Genomic DNA, 19,242 nt, shown 5'->3' on the forward strand with positions numbered 1-19,242 from the left:
AGGGACGAGTGAGCGGGATGTATACAGGGGGGCTGGATCTCGTAACGCTTCATGTCTATACGACTTTTTTTTGGCTTTAACTCACTACGGTGATGGTGGTGGCGTAAGGGGTGTTCTGCCAAACACCTTTAGGATCTAATGTCTTTTTGTATCTAATAAGAGCATGGCAGTAATTTACGAGTTCGAAAAGCGTACAAACATCATCGACCGCGTTGAGCTTCTTCTACAAAGAGGCCTATACCGCTATAATGCGAACGGTGTCCCGGAGCCCATGTCTGCAACGAACTGGTGCCGCTCAACCAGGCACAACCATTGTGTTCGCTTCATAGGGTAAGTCCTTTGTGCGTCCCTCGCTCGACGATGTTGCATTACTTCAAGCAACCATCACGAACTGCCCTACCCCGGGCACCCCATCAACGACCACATACACGACGTACGGCCCCGGCGGCGCAACACTGCTGTCCGGCGGGCTGGTCACCGAGATCTTCTGCTCCGTGCTTCCCGCCTGCCATCCAGTGGTATCGAGGAACAGCATTCGATGCGACATATGCAGCGCATGGGTCACGAAACCTCCGTGATACAACGCCACTTGCACTGCCTTCGCACCCTGCGGTGCCGTGAAAGTGATGCTGAAGGTCGAGGTCCCGTCCGCTTTAAGGTTCAGTGTCGAGAGTACGATGGCTTCAGGACGACCATTGGCATTCTCTCCACTGAGATAAGGCGGCGTATAGATCTCTACAGCAAACTCGGTGCTAAAACCTTGCGGATCTTGAGCAGGATAGACGACGGGCATTTCGTCCGGATTACTGCCTGCGATCATCACTGTACCATCCAGCAAAAGCAGAGCGATCGAGTGGTAGAGTCTCGGTATCGGGCTTGAAGCACCCGTCGTCCAACGCTTTCCCAGTGGCGCGGAGGGTTCATAGATCAGTGCCTCTGTAGCAGGCTTCGTGGCGAGATTGAAGCCTTCGGATCCGGACTGGGCGCCGTTGAGCCAGATTACGGTACCGTCGGGTAGGAGTGTGCCTTCGACCATGCCGCGGCCGGTGGGCATGCTGTCCATTTCCCAGTCAGCGTTTGGAGCGAGTGGGCTGATGCGGCCGCAGCTAGGGTCCGTGGGGGAGGTTATGGCTTGGTACGCGCCGCCGCCGCAGATGATGATGGAGGAGGCCCAGGCGTTAGTTGAGGAGAGGGGGAGTAGGACTGAGCCGCCTGTGTTTGGGTAGGTGCGGTATTGACCTGGCTGGGAGGGTGTTAGTTGTCTATGTCTGCAGTGTTTGTGGAGGAAATGCTTACTAGGTCTGGGAGTGACTTGACGACTTTGTTGTTCGCCACATCTAGGATCTCGGAACTCATGCTCGCAAAAATGAATAATGTGCCGTCGTTGAGCAGGTGGATGAAAGGGTACATAAAGTACGGATGCACTCTGGCCAGCAAATTCACAGTCGTCGAAACTCCATTCGTAATTCCTTTGGTGTCCAAGATCTCGTATGTTGGATTGTTATTCGCAGTCACGGTAGGATCCAAACCATTCAGTGATCCCGAAGCCACGAAGATCCGTCCATCCGGCATCGTCTGGCATGAGGCATACCATCTTGCAGTGTCGAGGAGATTGCCGGGCTCAGACCAAGGCTGACCATCGAGTGTCGCATCAGTAGCTGAGCGGCGGAGATAGCGTATACCCCTGAAGCCGTCACCGACCGTCGGATCGAGCCAAGTCAGGGGAGCGTTGCCCCCGACATTGATCAGAGTGCCATCAGGCAAGAAGCTGCCGCCAGAGCAGAAAGCGTTGGTCTTGTAGGCCAAGGGGAAGAATGTGTTGGTGACTGGATCGTACCCGGTAGAGTATGCGAATTGACCATTTGGTAGATGTGCATTCGTAAAGTTCTCCACCTTGTCCAGGAACACCACATGGCCGTTAGGGAGCAGTGCAGCGTGCATAGCTGGGACACCACTATCGCCGACTTGCTTGAAGCTCCCTGGGTTGGGATTGGCGGGAGCAGGCGAAGCTTCCGGAGCAGGAATGACTGGTGCTTGGAGACATGGACCACTCTGGCAACCATGACCGCAGTGAGCTGAAGTATTGCCACAGAAGCCGTACATGGAGCAGCAAGCCTATAGGTAGTCAGCGAAATGATACTCAATTAGATATTCTGCGGGACAAGTACTCACGCCCAAGGGCCAGTCTCCACATACGGTGTCGCCTCTCAACTTACCACAAGAACCATCCGCAGTTGCGGGCCCAGTGGGTATGGCACCGGCAGGATTGGTCGCAGGCACAATGACGGGTTCGGAATTGCCAGAACCAGCTGCCGATAGCGTGGTAGTGCTTGGCGGCGAAGTCGTGGTGGTAGCATCGGAGCAGCCGCTCTGGCAGCCATTACTCACTGGACAGTGATCCGTGGTCTTGCCGCACCAACCCATCTTACTGCAGCATCCACCATACTCGCCATTGGGATCGCAAGTCGCGCCGCCAAAGTCAGTACCGCATCTGCCGTCAGCGCGAGGATGGGTGGCTCTAGTGAGTCTGTCCGAAGTGATGGGGGCACATGTGTTGTTCTCGAGGCATACTTGGCCTGGGAGGCAGCCAGTAAATTCCGCAGCGGTGTAGTCACATCTTGGCTGCACGAGGGGGAAGATGATGTTGCCGAACGCGAGGCCGACATAGAGTGCTGCTGCGATCGCTGTGAGCAGCATTGTCAGTGATCAGTGTGTGGTGCCAGCGATGACCACTTTGTGCTGTGCTGTAAGAAGGCTCCGAAGTAAGGGATGTCGAGAATGTGGTTTGCTTGCTCGTTACGTCTTCAACGAATGCAGTGACGTTAGCACGTGGGTGCACGAGGTGGCTGCAGGGCGCCGATGGCAAAGCTTGGCTGCAAACGGAAAGCAACCAACTTCATACAACCTATGATGACTGTGAAGGTTGTTTACTGTGAAGAGTGTTTGGAGGCAGAGAAATTGTTGAATGCAGTTATGAACGTATTCGCTGTTGAGAGTGTAGCCCAGTGACAGTGTGGGAGTACTTCTGGCAGGAGGCACCCTTGGCATGAAGCTTTTGCCGTAGAGCTGTCTTTGTAACAGTGAGAGGTCCGCTGTATTTGACTCTGGACCAGGGCCGGCTGAGGTGACGACTATTCACCGATCTGTAAGTCGTAAATGGGCCGTTCTCGCGAGCTTCAGGCTCATATGCCTGTAGATCCTTCAATGGACTCTCGACTCCTGCTTTGAGGGACCAGATAAGGTGAGCCTCCTTGAGGCATGAATGAAGTAATCTTGAGACAGCGAGGAGTCTCTCTCAGCAGACCCATCAATCTGTGGTCAATCCAGTAAGGCTATTATCGTTGTCCAGTGGCATGCTTCGCTGTGGAGGGCTGGTCCGCCGAACTGCGAGCTCACCGCTTCGATACTACTCGCACACACTACAGCTTAGTTCTCGACACCACTATGGATGGAGTGGCCATGAGGTGGACATCTCTTGAGCTGTCTCCCGTATTGACACAGCCATTGCTCTTTTACGCTTCAAGAAGCTTGCCTAGGTTCGATAGTGCTTGCAAATCTGTAGCTGGCTCGAATATACTCATCGACGATGAGAAGACCCAGCAGACTACCAATTTGCCAACGTGCCCATATACACAGGCGATGATAAGGAAGCGAACACGGATGAATTAGAGAGTATTCGCAGTAGTTACTGTTATTGTTGCCTTGCCTCGGCTCGAAGGAGCTTGGACCCTCGTTGGCGTCATTTCACGGAGTAGCGAATGGGACGGCTCTCCTCAAGCCTCATCTTACTTGCTCTCAGCATGCAGGAACGACTGCAGTAAGTCAGCCTGACCCTGCTACTGCGAACATCTGCTGATCGAAGCGCGTTCCTGGATCTCTAGCAATAATCATCCTTGACACAAGTCCCAAGGGCCGCACGCGATACTTTCGACCATCCACCCTTATCTGAGACCCCGCGCGCTACCAATCCACTTCGAATCCTGGTCGTAGCGATTGTCCTTCCTGATTAACCACATCTCGTGATTGCTCCGAACAATCAGAACATGACTAGCATCCAATGCGGAAGGTGTGATATTTTACGCTTGGCTATACGACATGACGTCCTTGCAGATGCAGTAGCGATGATCCGAGATTCCAAGGTTCAAGTAGTTCAAAGTCCCTTACTTCGCGTCGCGTCTTCACTGCCTTTGACAACTCATCCATTAGCGACAATATGTATTTCGCAGTCGCTGCAGTATTACTGGCGGGAGGTGCTGCCGCAGTGCCTACCTCTCGCAGCATTCAGGCTCGGTATGCTGTCAAGGAGACCCACCCAGTACCTCGAGGATGGAGCCTTGCAGCACCAGCAGCCAAGGACCATATGATCCACCTTCAGGTTGGACTGAAACAGAGCAACCAAGATGTTCTCGACAAGCATGCCATTGAGGTCTCGGATCCAACGCATGCCCGCTATGGGCAGCATCTCACTGCTCAAGAGGTTCAGGACTTGATTGCCCCATCAGACGAGGTATGCCAGACACAGCAAAAGACCTCCAAGTGTTGAATTTCAAACCATTCGAGTGAATCGAACAATTTTTAGGATGAGCTAATCTTTGAGGTTTTCGCAGACGATTCGACTTGTCCAGGACTGGCTGTCGGAGCACGATCTGAGCGCCACGCTGAGCCCAGCAAAAGATTGGATTCGCGTCAGTCTGCCAGTAGATCGCGCTGAGAAGCTTTTGGACACCAAGTACTCCATCTTTCGTCACACCGATGGTTCCGCATTGATCCGTGCTCCAGAGTGGTCCTTGCCTGAGCACCTCCACGAGCATATCGACGTCGTTCAGCCGACCACCTCTTTCTTCCGTGCCTCCAAGCAGAGCTCAGATATCGCGCCTGCAGACCACTTTGGACCTGGAAGCCAAAGCTTCCAGCCAGCGTGGTGGCAGAAGCACCACCCGCAGCCCGCTCATGTATGCGTCTCCGAAGATGAGCTCGTTGCCATCGGCTGACTTGTGAGACAGTGGCCACCAGGTGGTCCTCCCGGTGGCCCCCCAGGTGGCTATCCTGGCGGCCCTGGCAACCCTGGCAATGTGCCGGCACCTAACATCAGCGCCATCTGCAACATCACTTTCACGACACTCGACTGCCTCCGTACACTCTACGGCACAATAAACTACGTCCCACAAGTCCCAGAGAAAAACGCGATTGGTGTGACCAACTACCTCGGCGAGACACAGAACCGATCCGATATCAAGTTGTTCCTGGACAATTTCCGTCCCGAGGCCGCAGGTGTTGCGTACGAATTCCCAATTATCTCAGTGAACAACGGTCCGGATAACCAGGCACCATTGAATGCATCTCGGCTCGGTGCAGTCGAAGTCGAGGGGGCTCTAGACGGCGACGTCGTGCTCGGATTCGTCTGGCCGACTAAGTTTCAGTCGTGGGTCACCGGTGGTATGCCGCCTTTCAATGCAGATTTGAATACACCAACGGACACGAACGAGCCCTACCTCGACTGGCTCAGCTATGTGTTGCCTCGCAACGATAACCCACAAGTCATCAGCACTTCCTACGGTGACGATGAGCAGACTGTGCCATACTCCTACGCCGTTCGTGCTTGTGACGGCTTCAAGCAGCTTGGCGCCCAAGGTATCAGCGTCTTTTTCTCCAGCGGCGACGCCGGCGTTGGCGGTAATGGCACCTGCGTCTCGAACAAGGATAACACAACTGCGATGTTCATTCCAAACTTCCCAACCAGCTGTCCATGGATTACTTCGGTCGGTGGCACGGCAGGCTTCCAGCCCGAGGTCGCAGTGTCTCGTTTCGGGAGTGGTGCCGGTTTCTCGAACTACTTCGGTCAGCCATCATACCAGACTGGTGCCGTCGAGGGATACCTTAGCAAGATCGGCGACCTTTACGCTGGGCTCTACAATCGCACTGGTCGTGCTTATCCTGATGTCGCTGCGCAAGGGTAAGTCTGAAAAGCTGAACTCTCAGAGTGGAGGTTTGCTAACCCACAGCCACAGCAACCACGACGTGATCGCCTACAATGGCGCGCTGAGGACAGTTGGTGGCACCAGCGCTTCTTCCCCAACCTTCGCCGCCGTGATCTCTCTTGTGAATGACGCCTTGATCGCCAAGGGGAAGTCGCCGCTCGGGTTCCTCAATCCCTGGCTCTACAGCAGTGGGTACAAGGCACTCACCGACATCACGTCGGGTTCGTCCATCGGCTGCAACAGCAGTGGTTTCCCTGCCGAGGTCGGCTGGGATGCCGTCACCGGCTTTGGTACACCTGTGAGTATTCTGCGGTCTGAAGTATGTGTTACGATACTCAATGCTGACTTGTGGTTTGCAGAACTTCGGCAAGCTCGTTGCTTCTGCTCTTGCGAGTAAACAGTAGGACTGTCTTTAGCACGACAGCACATCGACATACTTGGCAGTACCGCCGCGATTCTGCATGCTTGGTGTGTGTATGATCTTGACGAACCCGTGTCCATAGACCTACGAACTGAATAATCAGCGATTCAAATGATCGTGCTTTCAATCACATCCAAGTTCCATCACAGTTGTAGATCTCAAGTCTCTTTTACTAAGAAACTGTTCTTGTTTGGGAGACGATGTCTCAGCTGCCAAGTGACAATGCAGCACGAATAGAAGCCCGAACAGAAAGTGGTCGGTCAAGACACTGATGGTGGCTTGGAGCCTCACTTGCCTTCGTTGTCGTCGTTGCGCTCCACCGAAAAGGCACATCTCCGATCCGTCCCATCACAGACCGAAGGCTTGAGCTCCCAGATCTCATGCGCGCCAATCAGAACTTCTCCTTACGAACGTGCCTCTACAACACTTTACGCCATTTGCAAGTTTCTCACGCTTGTACTTCGTGCCTGATCGTCGTGGCATGTACGACGTCCGAATGGTCAGCCAGCGCTTCAGAGGGAAGGTGGGATAGTCGACAGTGTCGTCGATCCTTGCGACAATGAGCTATATCACCGTCCCAGGTCACTCTAGACTGTCTCCTGTACTTGTACATGGTTTGAGGACAACTCTGGTGTTGGTATAAGTAGGTATACGCTCCCTCAGCAGCTTCCACGCTCTTCGCGATTCGGTAGTATCTACGAACGCGTCTCGTTGTGTTTGTAGGGACAAGACAGCATACAGAATGATGTCAACCACCAGAACTCTCCTCGCGCTGGCGGCACTCGCACCAGCAGTCTTCTCGGCACCACTTGCTTCTCGCCAAGCGCCTTCTGGAGTTCCAGCCTATGTCCTCACATACGCTCCGATTGTCTACCTTGACTCCAGCGACCCATACTTCCCATCTGATATCGGCGCCCAGCTCAGCCACACCCAGCCAGAAGTGAACTTCGCCACTGTCTCTGGAGCTCCCAACCCTCTGACGTTGAACAACTTGAACACCCTCAATAACCTAGGCGGTACAAATGTCTACCTTACGTCCAAAGACGACATCAGCAAAAATCCATCCTGGCTCAATGGTGTTAAGCCCGATGCGAGCGGGAAGACCAATGGAGCCGTATCCTGTGCGATCATTGTCAATGATCACGGCTCTGGATTAGTAGATGCTTTCTACATGTACTTCTACGCTTTTAACTATGGCGGCGACTACTTCAGCTTCATCATCGGCGACCATGTGGGTGATTGGGAGCACAATATGATCCGATTCCAGAACGGGATGCCGCAAGCTATCTGGTACAGTCAGCATGCGAATGGCGAGGCGTTCACGTATGCGACTGTGCAGAAGAGTGGTGTGAGGGTAAGCTCACTATTCCCCGGGTGCTGTGCATGACACTGCCGGGATACTGACTGGTAATATCGTAGCCAATCGTCTTCTCCGCCAATGGTAGCCACGCAAACTATGCGATCACCGGAACCCACGACCACACGATCCCCAACGTCAATCTGCCGGAAGGGCCGGTCGAGGACCACACCGACAAAGGATCAATGTGGGATCCCACTCTCTCGGCCTACTACTACAGCTACAATGCCGGTAGCAACACCTTCGCGGCTTATGACAGTAGCACACCAGTGAACTGGTTGTACTTCAATGGCCACTGGGGCGACCAGCAGTATCCCAATTCTGATCCGAGACAGACGACGATTTTCGGCATTAGCGGGACGCAGAAGTACCAAGGTGGACCAACGGGGCCAGAGGACAAGCAGTTGAATCGGACGAATGTTTGTCCTGATAACGGCGATACGTGTATTGTGCGTACTATTCTTGGTCCGTAGAGGGCTCATCGCGGTGCGCACGGATGATTCAAGCGTCATAATACGCTCTTGTCACCAACCCCATATTTGGCATCAAGATCTTTCATAATCCTCATCGCACCGCTTCTGTACCCGCCACCAAACATGGCATAGTGGTTGAGATGATGGTACAGCTCGTACAATGCCACTCTATCATCGTACTCATCGACTGGTTCTGTCTTTGGGACAAGCCGATGATATTCCTTCAAGAAGCCACCGCCGAAGCCACCAAACATCTTCATGATGCCCAGCTCGAACTCAGAATGTGCATAGACTGCGGAAGAATCGTAGATGATGTCCTCCGGGCCTGTCATACCAGGTAGTCTTCCCATCGAAGCATTTCCCGACCAGAGATCGCCATGAACTACAACTGGGGTGACACCTCTGCCATTGTTGAGATGCTTGTCGCCGATGAGTTGTGGTACCACTTTCGTGCAAGTATCCTCAACCATGTCCTCAAGTTGCTTGTCCGTACCGTTCGAGTTCCTGGACCGCGCGACAATGAAGCGTATTCGGTGATTGGCGTAGAAATCCTCCCATGACGAGCAGAAGGTATTATCCTGCTGTGTATCGCCACAACAAGTAGGTACCGGAAAGCCAAATTGTGGTTTCTCGTTGCCCTCCGGTATAGGTGCTGGTGTGGTGTGCAGTTTAGCCAGTTTCTGGGCGAGTGTCGTGACATTCGTGTTGCTCGAGACTAAGCTGCCCCGACCCGAGAGATCTAGGAAGTCTGTGACCAGAAATGCTTTGTTTGGTGTATCTGCGAGCTTGCCATGGCCGTAGGATCTCGGACAGAGGGTTGGCACGATGTCGCGAATCGCTGTGAGGGACTGATGCTCCCCTGCGAACATGACTTCGGCTGCTTTGCCTTTGCCAGTCTTGATGAAGTACTTCGTTGTCGTACCATCTGAGCCTTTTACAGTCATGCTGGAGGTTGAGGCAGAAGACGTGCCGCCACCCACTCCGCCTGAGGCGGTGACATTGCTAGGATCTAGCTTGAGGAGATTGAGGATGGCGCTGTCTATGCTCATGGTCGTTGGTCTTTTGACTATACCACTCCTGATATGGGGGTGTTCAGTGCACATTGTCATGACGGAAGATGTTCATCTAGCTCTGTACTGTACCTGCATTGAGTGACGTCGAAGCTTGTCGTCTATTTTTTGCTTAACGCTCATTGTTACGAGCTTGGCGCGGCTCTCATGCACGTTGTCAGGCATTCTATTCACCGGTCTACTGCGGTAACAATCATTGTGGTCTCCGGCTCGACGCACAGTCATCACAGTCATCGTTGTCGAGCAGATGCAGGATTCAAATGTTCTTGGTAAACGATAGTGGCGTCCTTAAGCTGCGGTCGGCGCCGGCAGGTCCGGAAGAGAGCTTGGCAATAACGGCCCTAGGATTATTTTACTGTTGATCGACTTCCCCCCGATCGCGTCAATTATCGCTGTTTTGCTTCCTTGTTGGCATAGTCTCTTCTGCTGTCGGTTCTACGCGCGAGCCATTGATTTGTGTTTTCGCCAGACTCCACTGCGACAATCCTCAGGTCGTAGCTACCAGCATGACGGTCACACGCTCCCAGACTGGGCGTACGCCTCGGTATGGCTACACTACTGCTTCTTCAGACGCGTCAGAGACGGCGAACTGACAACGTCGCATAGCAAATCGATGCCCGAAGGCTTCGTTGAAACACCGGGCACCAAGGGACGCTCACGAAAGTCTGAAGTCAATGGAGATCGCTCCTCGTCACCACTCGACGGAGCATATACTACTGGCGTCGACCCGGAAGTCAAGATTGATCGATCGGAGCAGCAAGCAGCGAAGAATGATCTGGACAAGGGCACCAATGGCCACGTCAATGGACTCAATGGCCATGTCATCGGCAGCGCGGCACCGCGAGTAGTGGACGGCTGGGCTGAGGGTTCAGATCCCAAGATCGACCTGAACCCTACCTTCGACTTCGGCGGCAGCTTCGGTGTGACGGCTATGATGCTCGGCTTCCCGACGCTCATGTGGTATATGTGGATTGGAGCGACCTACTACGACGGTAAATTCCCTTCCGAGCCCAGCATGTCCTGGTCGAAATTCGCCAGTCACATGGCACATCTCGTCTACACGGGCGCCTTTCCTCACACGAAAGCCTGGGCAATCTACTGGGTTTTCCTCGTCGGCCAGGGAGTCCTATACCTAACTCTTCCCGGCGTCTACGCTACCGGCAAGCCTCTCCCGCACGAAGGTGGTAAACAGCTCCGCTACTACTGCAACGGCGTTTTCAGCTTCTACCTCACCATCATTCTAGCTGGCGTTCTACATTTCACGGGACTCTTCAAGCTCTACACTCTCATGGATGAGTTTGGGCCCCTGATGAGCGTAGCCATCATCACCGGCTTCGGAATGTCCGTAGTAGCCTACTTCTCCGCTCTCTCCCGCGGCGCCCAACATCGCATGACCGGCTATCCCGTCTACGACTTCTTCATGGGCGCCGAGCTCAATCCGCGCATGTTCGGCTGGCTCGACTTCAAGATGTTCTTCGAGGTCCGCCTCCCCTGGTTTATTCTCTTCCTGATCACACTTAGCGCCGCGGCCCGACAATACGAACTGTACGGCTACGTAACCGGCGAAGTTGGATTCCTTCTCATGGCCCACTTCCTCTACGCCAACGCCTGCTGCAAGGGCGAAGAAATGATCGTCATGACCTGGGACATGTACTACGAGAAATGGGGCTTCATGCTCATCTTCTGGAATCTGGCTGGTGTACCGTTGAGCTACTGCCACTGCACCATCTACCTCGCCAACCACGACCCGAGCGAATACGCCTGGTCCAAGCCCTTTTTGGTTCTGCTGTATATTTCCTACCTCTTCGTCTACTTCGTGTGGGACACCAGTCAGAGCCAAAAGGCCATGTTCCGCGCTCGCGAACGCGGCTACCAGACCGAACGCAAGTCCTTCCCTACTCTACCCTGGAAAGAAGTCAAGAACCCAAAACACATCAAGACGGAATCTGGCGACTCGATCTTGGTGGATGGATGGTATGGATATGCTCGCAAGATCCACTATACCTGCGATGTCTACTTCGCCACTACCTGGGGCCTGATCACGGGATTCAAGTCTCCATTCCCGTGGTTCTACCCGGTTTTCTTTGTGCTCATGATTATTCACCGGGCTTTCAGGGATATTCAGAGGTGTAGAGAGAAGTACGGTGAGGCGTGGTTGGAGTATGAGCGGAGGACGCCGTATTTGTTTATTCCCGTGAGTCTACTTCTCGTGCCTGTGCCTTGCGATTGTGCTGACCCAACTCGCAGTACGTTATCTGAGCGGCTTCCACTGTTTGAAGGTGCATTCTTGCCTCAAAGCGGTATAGTGCTTGAGCCCGATACCCACACGCTGTGCATCTGTTTGCGAACGCTACGATGCTGTATAAATGTTCATACTGATGTGCCCTAACTCTCTTGCAAGCAATTCCCATACCACATACGATCTGCTGTCTCACGTTGGTTTCCGATCAAGGACCTGCCAGCTCTGGAGCTTCTGCTTTGCACGTGGCCAGTAGCTGATATTGAAGACGTCGGCATGACCCGTATGGCGAAGTAGCAGAGTCATGTTTCGACCGAGGTCATCCGCTACTTGCCAGTACATCGTCTTTGCCTCCACGATCTGGTCGCCCTCCCGGATGCGGGCTTCTTGTGCTCGAGAGTCAGGGAGGAGATCTGTGATGATGTGGCTGTTGAAGGACGATGTGGCGAAGCCTAGCTGGAGCTCTTCTTGCTGTTTGGCCCCGAGCTGTAGATCAACATACTCTAGGCTGCGTGCTTGTGGGACTAGCATGTCTGGTCCACCGGACGTCATTGCGGCGTATTCTTGCTGTGCAATGCCAGCTCCTAGCTCATGGCTTACGAGACTCTGCCATATGGTCAAGTCATGTTGAAGGCCATGTCGACGACGATCCAGCAGCTTTCGAACGAGGCCATCTAGAGTTGCTCCCCTTCCGGAGACTGCACGCTCCTCGTGTAGGAGATACGCTAGTCGGATGAAGTATACTGTACTTCGAAAATAAGGCAACCTCTGGGCATCAGCGTTCGCCCACATCACTTTCGCCGCCTCTACATTGCTGAGGTGACGAGCTGGACTGGTGTAGTACGCCTGAAGAGCACGATTCACTTTCGCCACGAAGTCTTCCCTGCTCTCCAGCCCAAGGCGGAAAGGTAGGAAGGTCGCATAGTACGTAGCGATGCCTTCATTGAACCACGTATTCTCTGCTTTGGCATCTATAGCAGAGAGCGATTCGTTCTGGCTGAAATCCATTATTGGCCAATTGTGTACGATCTCATGGGCTAGCAGATCTTGAAGCTCTAAGGTGGTCACGTCGACTTTCTCGTGGTACTCGAGCATGAAGCCTCGTTTAAAGCCGGCACCTCCAAAAGCTCGAGGCGAAGGGCGAAGGAACACATGGTATGGTTCCCTTATTGAAGGCGTGAAGAAGGCTGAGAAATGGGTATGAAGGCTGCGGATGTAGTGTGATAAGGTCGGGACATCGAAGGGAACGATATGACCCGATTGGCGGAAGTAAAAGAGGGCGAAGTCTGGACTTGTGCTCTTGGCTGGATGGCGCTGGAGACTGTTACCAACAGCAAAGACTAGCATTTGCAGTGCTTGAAGTTTGTCGTTGAGCTCTTCGCAGTCGTTCTCGCCGAAGGATGAGGCGAAGATCGTCTTGCGTGCGGTGTGGCTAAGGTCCCAGCATAGTCCGATGCGGTAGGTGCTGTCTACGTCCGGTGGAAGAGGTAGTACAGACAATCCGGCACCGAGAAGGCCGTTACCAAAAGCACGTAGATCAAGTCGAGGTCCTATGGGCGTGTCGTTGTCCACGACTCGAGGGATCGCTACGAATGCCAGTCTGACGTTGCCGGTAATTGGGCGTGTTGCATGCCATCGACGAAGTTGACGTTCTGGATCGTCTTTGAACATGAGCTCGAGATTGCCAAGGTCATCCTCAGCCAGGATCGGGTTGGTGGTGTTGTATGCTTGTGTAGGCACATTGCCGATCGCAATGGGTAGTTCGATCAGGAAATTGTTCGGCGACGTGACTGGCGTATGTAGCAGGAGAGCAACATTCAGACGAGGTGTCTGGGTTCCATCCAGTACCGGTGTGAATGTTATCGAGATCGCTGGAGTACCCATCAAAGCAGTCTGCAGGACTTGGCCTGGCGACAGAAGAGCCGGGAACAGAAGCAAGAAGAAGAACACGACCATTACGATTCGCACGTTCGCCTCTCGGCACAAGTCAAGAATGTTAATCGTGTTAGGGTCGATATGAGCTCGACAAGATTCATGTTCAGCCCCAGTTGCTCCCGAATAGGCAAGTGCTAGTGGACATGCCAAGCTGCCGTTGTCTTCATGTACGATATTCACAGACAATGCTCATAGTAGCTCTACTTCTAAACTGTCGATCGGAGCGAGTCTACACATATAAGGTCTTTTCCCACAGAAGTATGGTCGGTCGACGAGTGTTGATAGTGCACGTATGACCTTTACCAGCTCTGAGAGGCGTTAGTCCAAACCCCATTTACCACTGGCTTTACAAGCAGCTGCCAATGTATTCGTGAGAATCAACAGCCGCATGTTGGGTGTCTGACGTAGGTTCGTGGCAGGATCAGGAGCCATGTCCTAGCACTCGAGCTGCTCATATCGGTAGCCTATCTGAGGCCAGAAAGTCGTAAAGTGGACCACCCTGGAGCATATCGGCTGCTAGATCAAGTTGAGCTACCGTGAGCACAGGCGCCTCAAGATATGCAAGCGATGGTGAAGCCATGCGTGGCAGTATCCAGTCGATCACAATGCCGCATCGTAAGCCACGCCAGGTTTCGCATGATCTCAGATGCTGCCAACCTTGTGTGAAGCCCTTCGCTACGATCGCAGCTGCGAATGAATTCGTCGAGGCTGCGTGCTCCCTGGACATCAGTACGTTCATGTATGTTCGATCTCGATCAGACTGCAATCGTGCCTCATCTACAGCTTGAATCAAGTGCCCTTCCTGCACGATTCGGAGACAACAGTTGATTATTACCAATCGAGTATGCCAGTATATCAGCGCAACTAGCAGATCGTCCTTGGTCGCAAATCTGAGGATGAATGGCACAATGGAGTCTTCCGCCGCTCCTACAACGGCAGCACGACGTAGTACTGCAGTTTCGGCCTCGTCTTCAGACGCCTGATACAATTTGAGAGCAAGCTCGAGGATTGCATTCAAACTTTGGGACGTGATCGCATCCTTTTCTCGGATCGTTCTGGTCTCGCACAGGAGACGAGGCAGCTGCAGCTGAAGATGGTATTCGGTCGTCCGAAACTTGAGCACATCGCTCTGCACAGGATGTAGTGACGCGGGCTGCATATTCGCCCAATCTTGCTTCTCCATGCACAAAGACGTCCCGCGCAGCACAGCGAGACCAGAAAGGCCGTCCGAGAAGCTATACAGTATTGCACGCACAATTTCGCTTTCTTCGCGGTTGCTTTGCTTCGCCTGTGTAATGGCATGCATCCCAGCCCAGTGAGCAAAAGTGTTCGCTCGTCTGCCTTTGCTATTATCGTTCATGACGATCTGGAAGATGGCCAAAGCAGCTGTACATACAACAGCACTGTCGAGGGTTTCTTGGCATTCAGACCTCTTGAGGTCTGTTTGGAGCGGCCTGATGGCAGTCCCGTGAGAGGCCAAGGCGGCGACAGCCAAATCCGCAGCAGTCCGCTGTCCTCTATTGTACTCGAGAGCCTTTGTCAGGGCGGCTACCGCTTCGTTCGCCGCGGCAGCACAATGCGTCGCATATCTCGGCCAGAGTTCGGACCACGTCACATGAGGACCCACATTGTCAAGTTGCGCGACAAGACGACAGCTATGCCTGGCCTCTTTGCATAGCTTGGGTTGGATGGGTAATGCCATCGCCTGGGCTTGGAGGCGCATGATACGAAACGGGATCTTGCGTCCATGTCGGTGTGCTTGACGTCCACGCTGAGATTATCAGTATGGACATATGACCAACATCGAGCTCGTCTTGTGCGTACTCGGTTAGATTTACTTTGCGGTCTCACTCAGCGTATCACCCGCGACCAGTTTTGAAGGTCTTCTTATCATGGCATCTGTTTCGGCGCTGCATCACTATGCACGGAGATTTTGTCCATTGCCCTAGAACTATCGCTAGCAGAAGTCATCTTGGCAATCAGGCGAAAACAGCTGTCGATGTAGAGTAGCCGCAGCTGAACGATACAGGTACCATATGGATCCGGCCCAGCTGCTGAGTGCTTCGTGAAAAGTCTCCTAAGCTATCGCAGCTAGTGATGCCACCCCCTACTGCGTAAAGAATGTAACGAAAAATTCTTCGTATCGCTAGCCGAATCTCGTGCTGAGCACCAGTGCCTCTCCTTCGTCTTCTGCAAAAGCCAGATCCATCATGAGCGCATCACGGGCATGCGATCCATCTACGAGAGTCAACACGCCCAGCACAAGGAATGTTGACATAATGCTGTCAAAAGAGAAGGGCCCACTCATTGGCCTCACAAGGCAGGTCAATGGCCGTGACGGGCCGGTCTTCCTGCCTATTCTCTTCACCTCCGCACACAACCGTGTCAAAGATGGACAATGATGTGTATATGCTTTGAATGCGCATCTTCCGCTGCAAGTATGCTCATCATGCGTTCATCGCTGCACCATTCTCGTGCCGTGTTGCAGAGATCAACATGAGCTTGTGTCCACAACTGTCAAAGATTCAGGAAGTCCATGAGTTGACATTTCTCTCGCATTTTCCACGATCTCGCATCTCCAATGGCCGCCATGACAAGCCGTAGTCTTCTCTTAGCGACTGTAGCCTTCGCGTTCTCGACGACCGCTCAAGTAACGAAGCCACCGATCCCAGGCTCACCACAGATTGTCGAGAATGGTGACTTCGTCAATGGAACGACTGGTTGGGATTCGAGTCCACCAGGCACTATCATCAATGGAATGTACTGTGTCAATGTACCTGCTGGAGCCAAAGGGAACAGCAGCTTCTTGAAGACGACCTACAACTTCTTAGAGACCAAGAACGACGTCTACACTCTCAATTTCACCGCAATGTCCTCCATCGGCTACGACATCCTGATACAAACACCCGATCCGTCACTCGACCCGAATCTCAACATGGCAGCTGCATTGACGACTTCATCGTATCCATTCAGCATGACATTCTCTCCTGCCAACCAGGCGCCTAATGCCACTCTCGAGTTCATACTTGGAGGAGCTCCTTCAGCAGCAACTGTTTGCATTGGCTCTGTGTCTATGAAGCGGATCGACCGTAGTGGAATCAGACAGGACTACGGGCCTGCGATTAAAGTCAATCAGCTTGGCTACTTGCCGAGTGGCCCAAAGCTTGCCACTGTCGTGACTAACACGACAGCGTCCGAGCAGTGGTCACTGTACAATGCTGCAGGAGATGCGTGTGCGACTGGCCAGACAACCTACCGAGGCAAGGACGATGCGTCAAATCAGACAGTCAGCATCGTCGACTTCAGCTCCTTCGCCACCGAGGGGGATAGCTATACCCTGTCGGTTGGCAGCGCGACGAGTCTTCCCTTCGCAATCTCTTCGACACTCTACAATAACCTCAGACAGGACTCTCTTCGCTTCTTCTACCAGCAGCGCAGCGGGATCGCCATCGATAGTGACCTAGTCGGATCCCAGTATGCCCGTGCTGCTGGTCACGTTCAGATTCTGCCAAATCTAGGCGATGTCGTAGTTCCGTGCCAGGCTGTCCACGACTCATTGATCGCATATCTCGAGCCATGGACTTGTAACTATACACTTGATGTCACACGAGGATGGTACGATGCTGGTGATCAAGGCAAATATGTCGTCAACGGTGGTATCTCAGCTGCGCAGCTTTTGATGCAGTACGAGCGATCCCTACACTACGGAGTCAAGAATGGCAGTGCACAGCTGGGAGACGGCTCTTTGCGCATTCCAGAACGCAATAATGGGGTCCCAGATATCTTAGATGAGGCGAGATGGGAAGTCGAGTTCTTGATGAAGATGCAAGTCCCGTACAATTCGACTCCCCAGCTATTCAACGGCAGCTACATTGATATGTCTGGTCTGGCTCATCACAAGATGCACGACAACCAGTGGACTCCTCTTCCAACAGATCCGTCACAGGATCCGAAACGGCGTGAGCTGCACCGACCTTCCACCGCCGCGGCGCTCAATCTTGCTGCTGCTGCTGCGATGGCTGCACGCTTGTTCAAGCCATTTGATGCTGCATTCGCGAGAAAAGCGCTCAATGCAGCACAAACCGCCTATGCTGCAGCTCTGAAACATCCTGCCATTCTTGCACCGGGCACAGACTGGGATCTCGGTGGTGGTGCGTACAGCGATAACGATGTCTCGGACGAGTTCTACTGGGCAGCAGCAGAGCTCTACTTGACGACAGGCGGCCTGCAATACCTGGGCGACTTGACTGCGAATCCCTATCATACAGCAAATGTATCGACAGCCTTCTCCATCCCATCAGGTTTCGGCTGGCCTTCTGTCGCTGCTCTAGGCCGCCTGGACCTCGCGACCGTTCCAAGTAACATCTCAAACCATTCCGCTATCGTGCAGTCCGTAATGGATGCCGCAGATATGCTGCTAGCTGTACAGCAGAACAGTAGTAATGGCTATGATGTCCTTCTAACAAGCTACCAGTGGGGCTCGAACAGCAATGCTCTCAACAATGTTCAGGTAAGCTCTCTCATAAGACTACCAACCTCAAGCACTACTGATGGCATGCTTCCAGATCGTTGCCACAGCTGCTGACCTCACTGGCAATGCAACCTACCGTTCTGCCGCGCTCTCCGCAATCGACTACGTCCTTGGTCGCAACGCCTTAGCACAATCATACATTCGCGGTTACGGCACCAAGGACACTCAGAATGTACACTCCCGCCTCTATGCCCACGAGCTCGACCCACGAGTGCCACAAGCTCCTCCTGGCGCTATGGCTGGCGGCGCAAACCAAGCTGCAAGTGATCCGCCGGCAGATGATGTGTTGCAAGGCTGCGCGCCACAGACGTGTTATGTGGATGATGTGAACAGCTATAGTACAAACGAAGTGGCTATAAATTGGGGTAGTGCGCTGGCTTGGGTCGTTGGGTGGGCGGCTAGTCAGTGATTGCCATGTTCTGAAGCACGAGAGGATATAGTCAGCCCGACTACGCTTTTCATGCTAGACCATCTGCTAGTCTAGTGACATGCTCTTGTCATACACTCGTAGCATATGGCTAACACTATACGCTTGTGTGAGTTACTGCTATGCTAGCTTCATGCATGTTCTGTTGTATATGCTATCAGCTTCTCTCTGTGGAGTCCTAGAAACGACAATAGCGCGTAATACTACTACTACTGAGTGAGAAAAGACATTCGACCGATTTCCAAGACTTAAGAACACACCGTTACGGACCTAGAGCTATTTCGAAAATGGCAATTGGGGCGATGCAACATATCTTACGGAGTTTCTCCTCTTACAGAGACCTGCAGTACCATGCAACCTTCAACGATTACGACATCGAGGCGAACGCGGGTAGGACTGAACAGACATCCCTTCTCAGAAGATCGAAGTGCCGGCCCGCGGCACGAGATTGCTGTCTCGAGTTCTTACAGCATCCATGTGGCAGTATCCTGGTAGCGACGACATTGACTGTGGCGTTCCTGTTCGTGTTATTGTGAAGTGGCACGATATGGTAACGATACAGGGTCCGGTCTGACCATGATCTGCGAGGTGCAGAGCAAAGGTCCGGGTGTTGCGGTGGGGTTGACTTTGTCGGTGGAGCCAGAGTTGAGGATAACAGATGTATGCGAAGGTAAACAGATTCACGACCTTTGTGAATGCTATGTGGGCAAGCGAGCGATCTTTGTGGGAGGAACAGATGGACCATCTTCGAGTCCATTGTTCCCATCAGGTCCCGCGAGGGCGCGCGGAGGGCACACTCGTTAGCACGAGG

At 53.2% G+C, this 19,242-nt stretch overlaps 8 protein-coding genes across 8 annotated transcripts; 4 read left to right on the forward strand and 4 right to left on the reverse strand.

Annotated features, from left to right (window-relative positions):
• Positions 1-373: 373 nt before the first annotated feature.
• On the reverse strand, positions 374-2,697 carry LTS14_006880 (uncharacterized protein; the record flags this gene model as incomplete). The annotated part of the gene is made up of 3 exons (XM_064839573.1): positions 374-1,243; positions 1,297-2,027; positions 2,217-2,697. 3 exons carry the CDS (start codon positions 2,695-2,697, stop codon positions 374-376), a joined length of 2,082 nt encoding a protein of 693 aa, XP_064692816.1.
• Positions 2,698-4,213: 1,516 nt separating this feature from the next.
• On the forward strand, positions 4,214-6,382 carry LTS14_006881 (uncharacterized protein; the record flags this gene model as incomplete). The annotated part of the gene is made up of 5 exons (XM_064839574.1): positions 4,214-4,507; positions 4,608-4,952; positions 5,004-5,953; positions 6,009-6,297; positions 6,338-6,382. The coding sequence occupies 5 exons, from the start codon at positions 4,214-4,216 to the stop codon at positions 6,380-6,382; spliced, it is 1,923 nt and encodes a 640-aa protein (XP_064692817.1).
• A 762-nt stretch (positions 6,383-7,144) lies between these two features.
• On the forward strand, positions 7,145-8,229 carry LTS14_006882 (uncharacterized protein; the record flags this gene model as incomplete). The annotated part of the gene is made up of 2 exons (XM_064839575.1): positions 7,145-7,753; positions 7,819-8,229. The coding sequence occupies 2 exons, from the start codon at positions 7,145-7,147 to the stop codon at positions 8,227-8,229; spliced, it is 1,020 nt and encodes a 339-aa protein (XP_064692818.1).
• Positions 8,230-8,264: 35 nt separating this feature from the next.
• Positions 8,265-9,278, reverse strand: LTS14_006883 (uncharacterized protein; the record flags this gene model as incomplete). The annotated part of the gene is made up of 1 exon (XM_064839576.1): positions 8,265-9,278. One exon carries the CDS (start codon positions 9,276-9,278, stop codon positions 8,265-8,267), a length of 1,014 nt encoding a protein of 337 aa, XP_064692819.1.
• A 634-nt stretch (positions 9,279-9,912) lies between these two features.
• On the forward strand, positions 9,913-11,558 carry ERG4 (C-24(28) sterol reductase; the record flags this gene model as incomplete). The annotated part of the gene is made up of 2 exons (XM_064839577.1): positions 9,913-11,493; positions 11,547-11,558. 2 exons carry the CDS (start codon positions 9,913-9,915, stop codon positions 11,556-11,558), a joined length of 1,593 nt encoding a protein of 530 aa, XP_064692820.1.
• A 172-nt stretch (positions 11,559-11,730) lies between these two features.
• LTS14_006885 (uncharacterized protein) lies at positions 11,731-13,494 on the reverse strand (the record flags this gene model as incomplete). The annotated part of the gene is made up of 1 exon (XM_064839578.1): positions 11,731-13,494. The coding sequence occupies one exon, from the start codon at positions 13,492-13,494 to the stop codon at positions 11,731-11,733; it is 1,764 nt and encodes a 587-aa protein (XP_064692821.1).
• A 430-nt stretch (positions 13,495-13,924) lies between these two features.
• On the reverse strand, positions 13,925-15,196 carry LTS14_006886 (uncharacterized protein; the record flags this gene model as incomplete). The annotated part of the gene is made up of 1 exon (XM_064839579.1): positions 13,925-15,196. One exon carries the CDS (start codon positions 15,194-15,196, stop codon positions 13,925-13,927), a length of 1,272 nt encoding a protein of 423 aa, XP_064692822.1.
• Positions 15,197-16,063: 867 nt separating this feature from the next.
• LTS14_006887 (uncharacterized protein) lies at positions 16,064-18,413 on the forward strand (the record flags this gene model as incomplete). Its single annotated transcript, XM_064839580.1, has 2 exons — positions 16,064-17,983; positions 18,039-18,413. 2 exons carry the CDS (start codon positions 16,064-16,066, stop codon positions 18,411-18,413), a joined length of 2,295 nt encoding a protein of 764 aa, XP_064692823.1.
• Between the last annotated feature and the right edge of the window lie 829 nt (positions 18,414-19,242).

Source organism: Recurvomyces mirabilis, assembly GCF_035927965.1.
Source record: "Recurvomyces mirabilis strain CCFEE 5264 chromosome Unknown scaffold_18, whole genome shotgun sequence".
NCBI lineage: Eukaryota > Fungi > Ascomycota > Dothideomycetes > Mycosphaerellales > Teratosphaeriaceae > Recurvomyces > Recurvomyces mirabilis.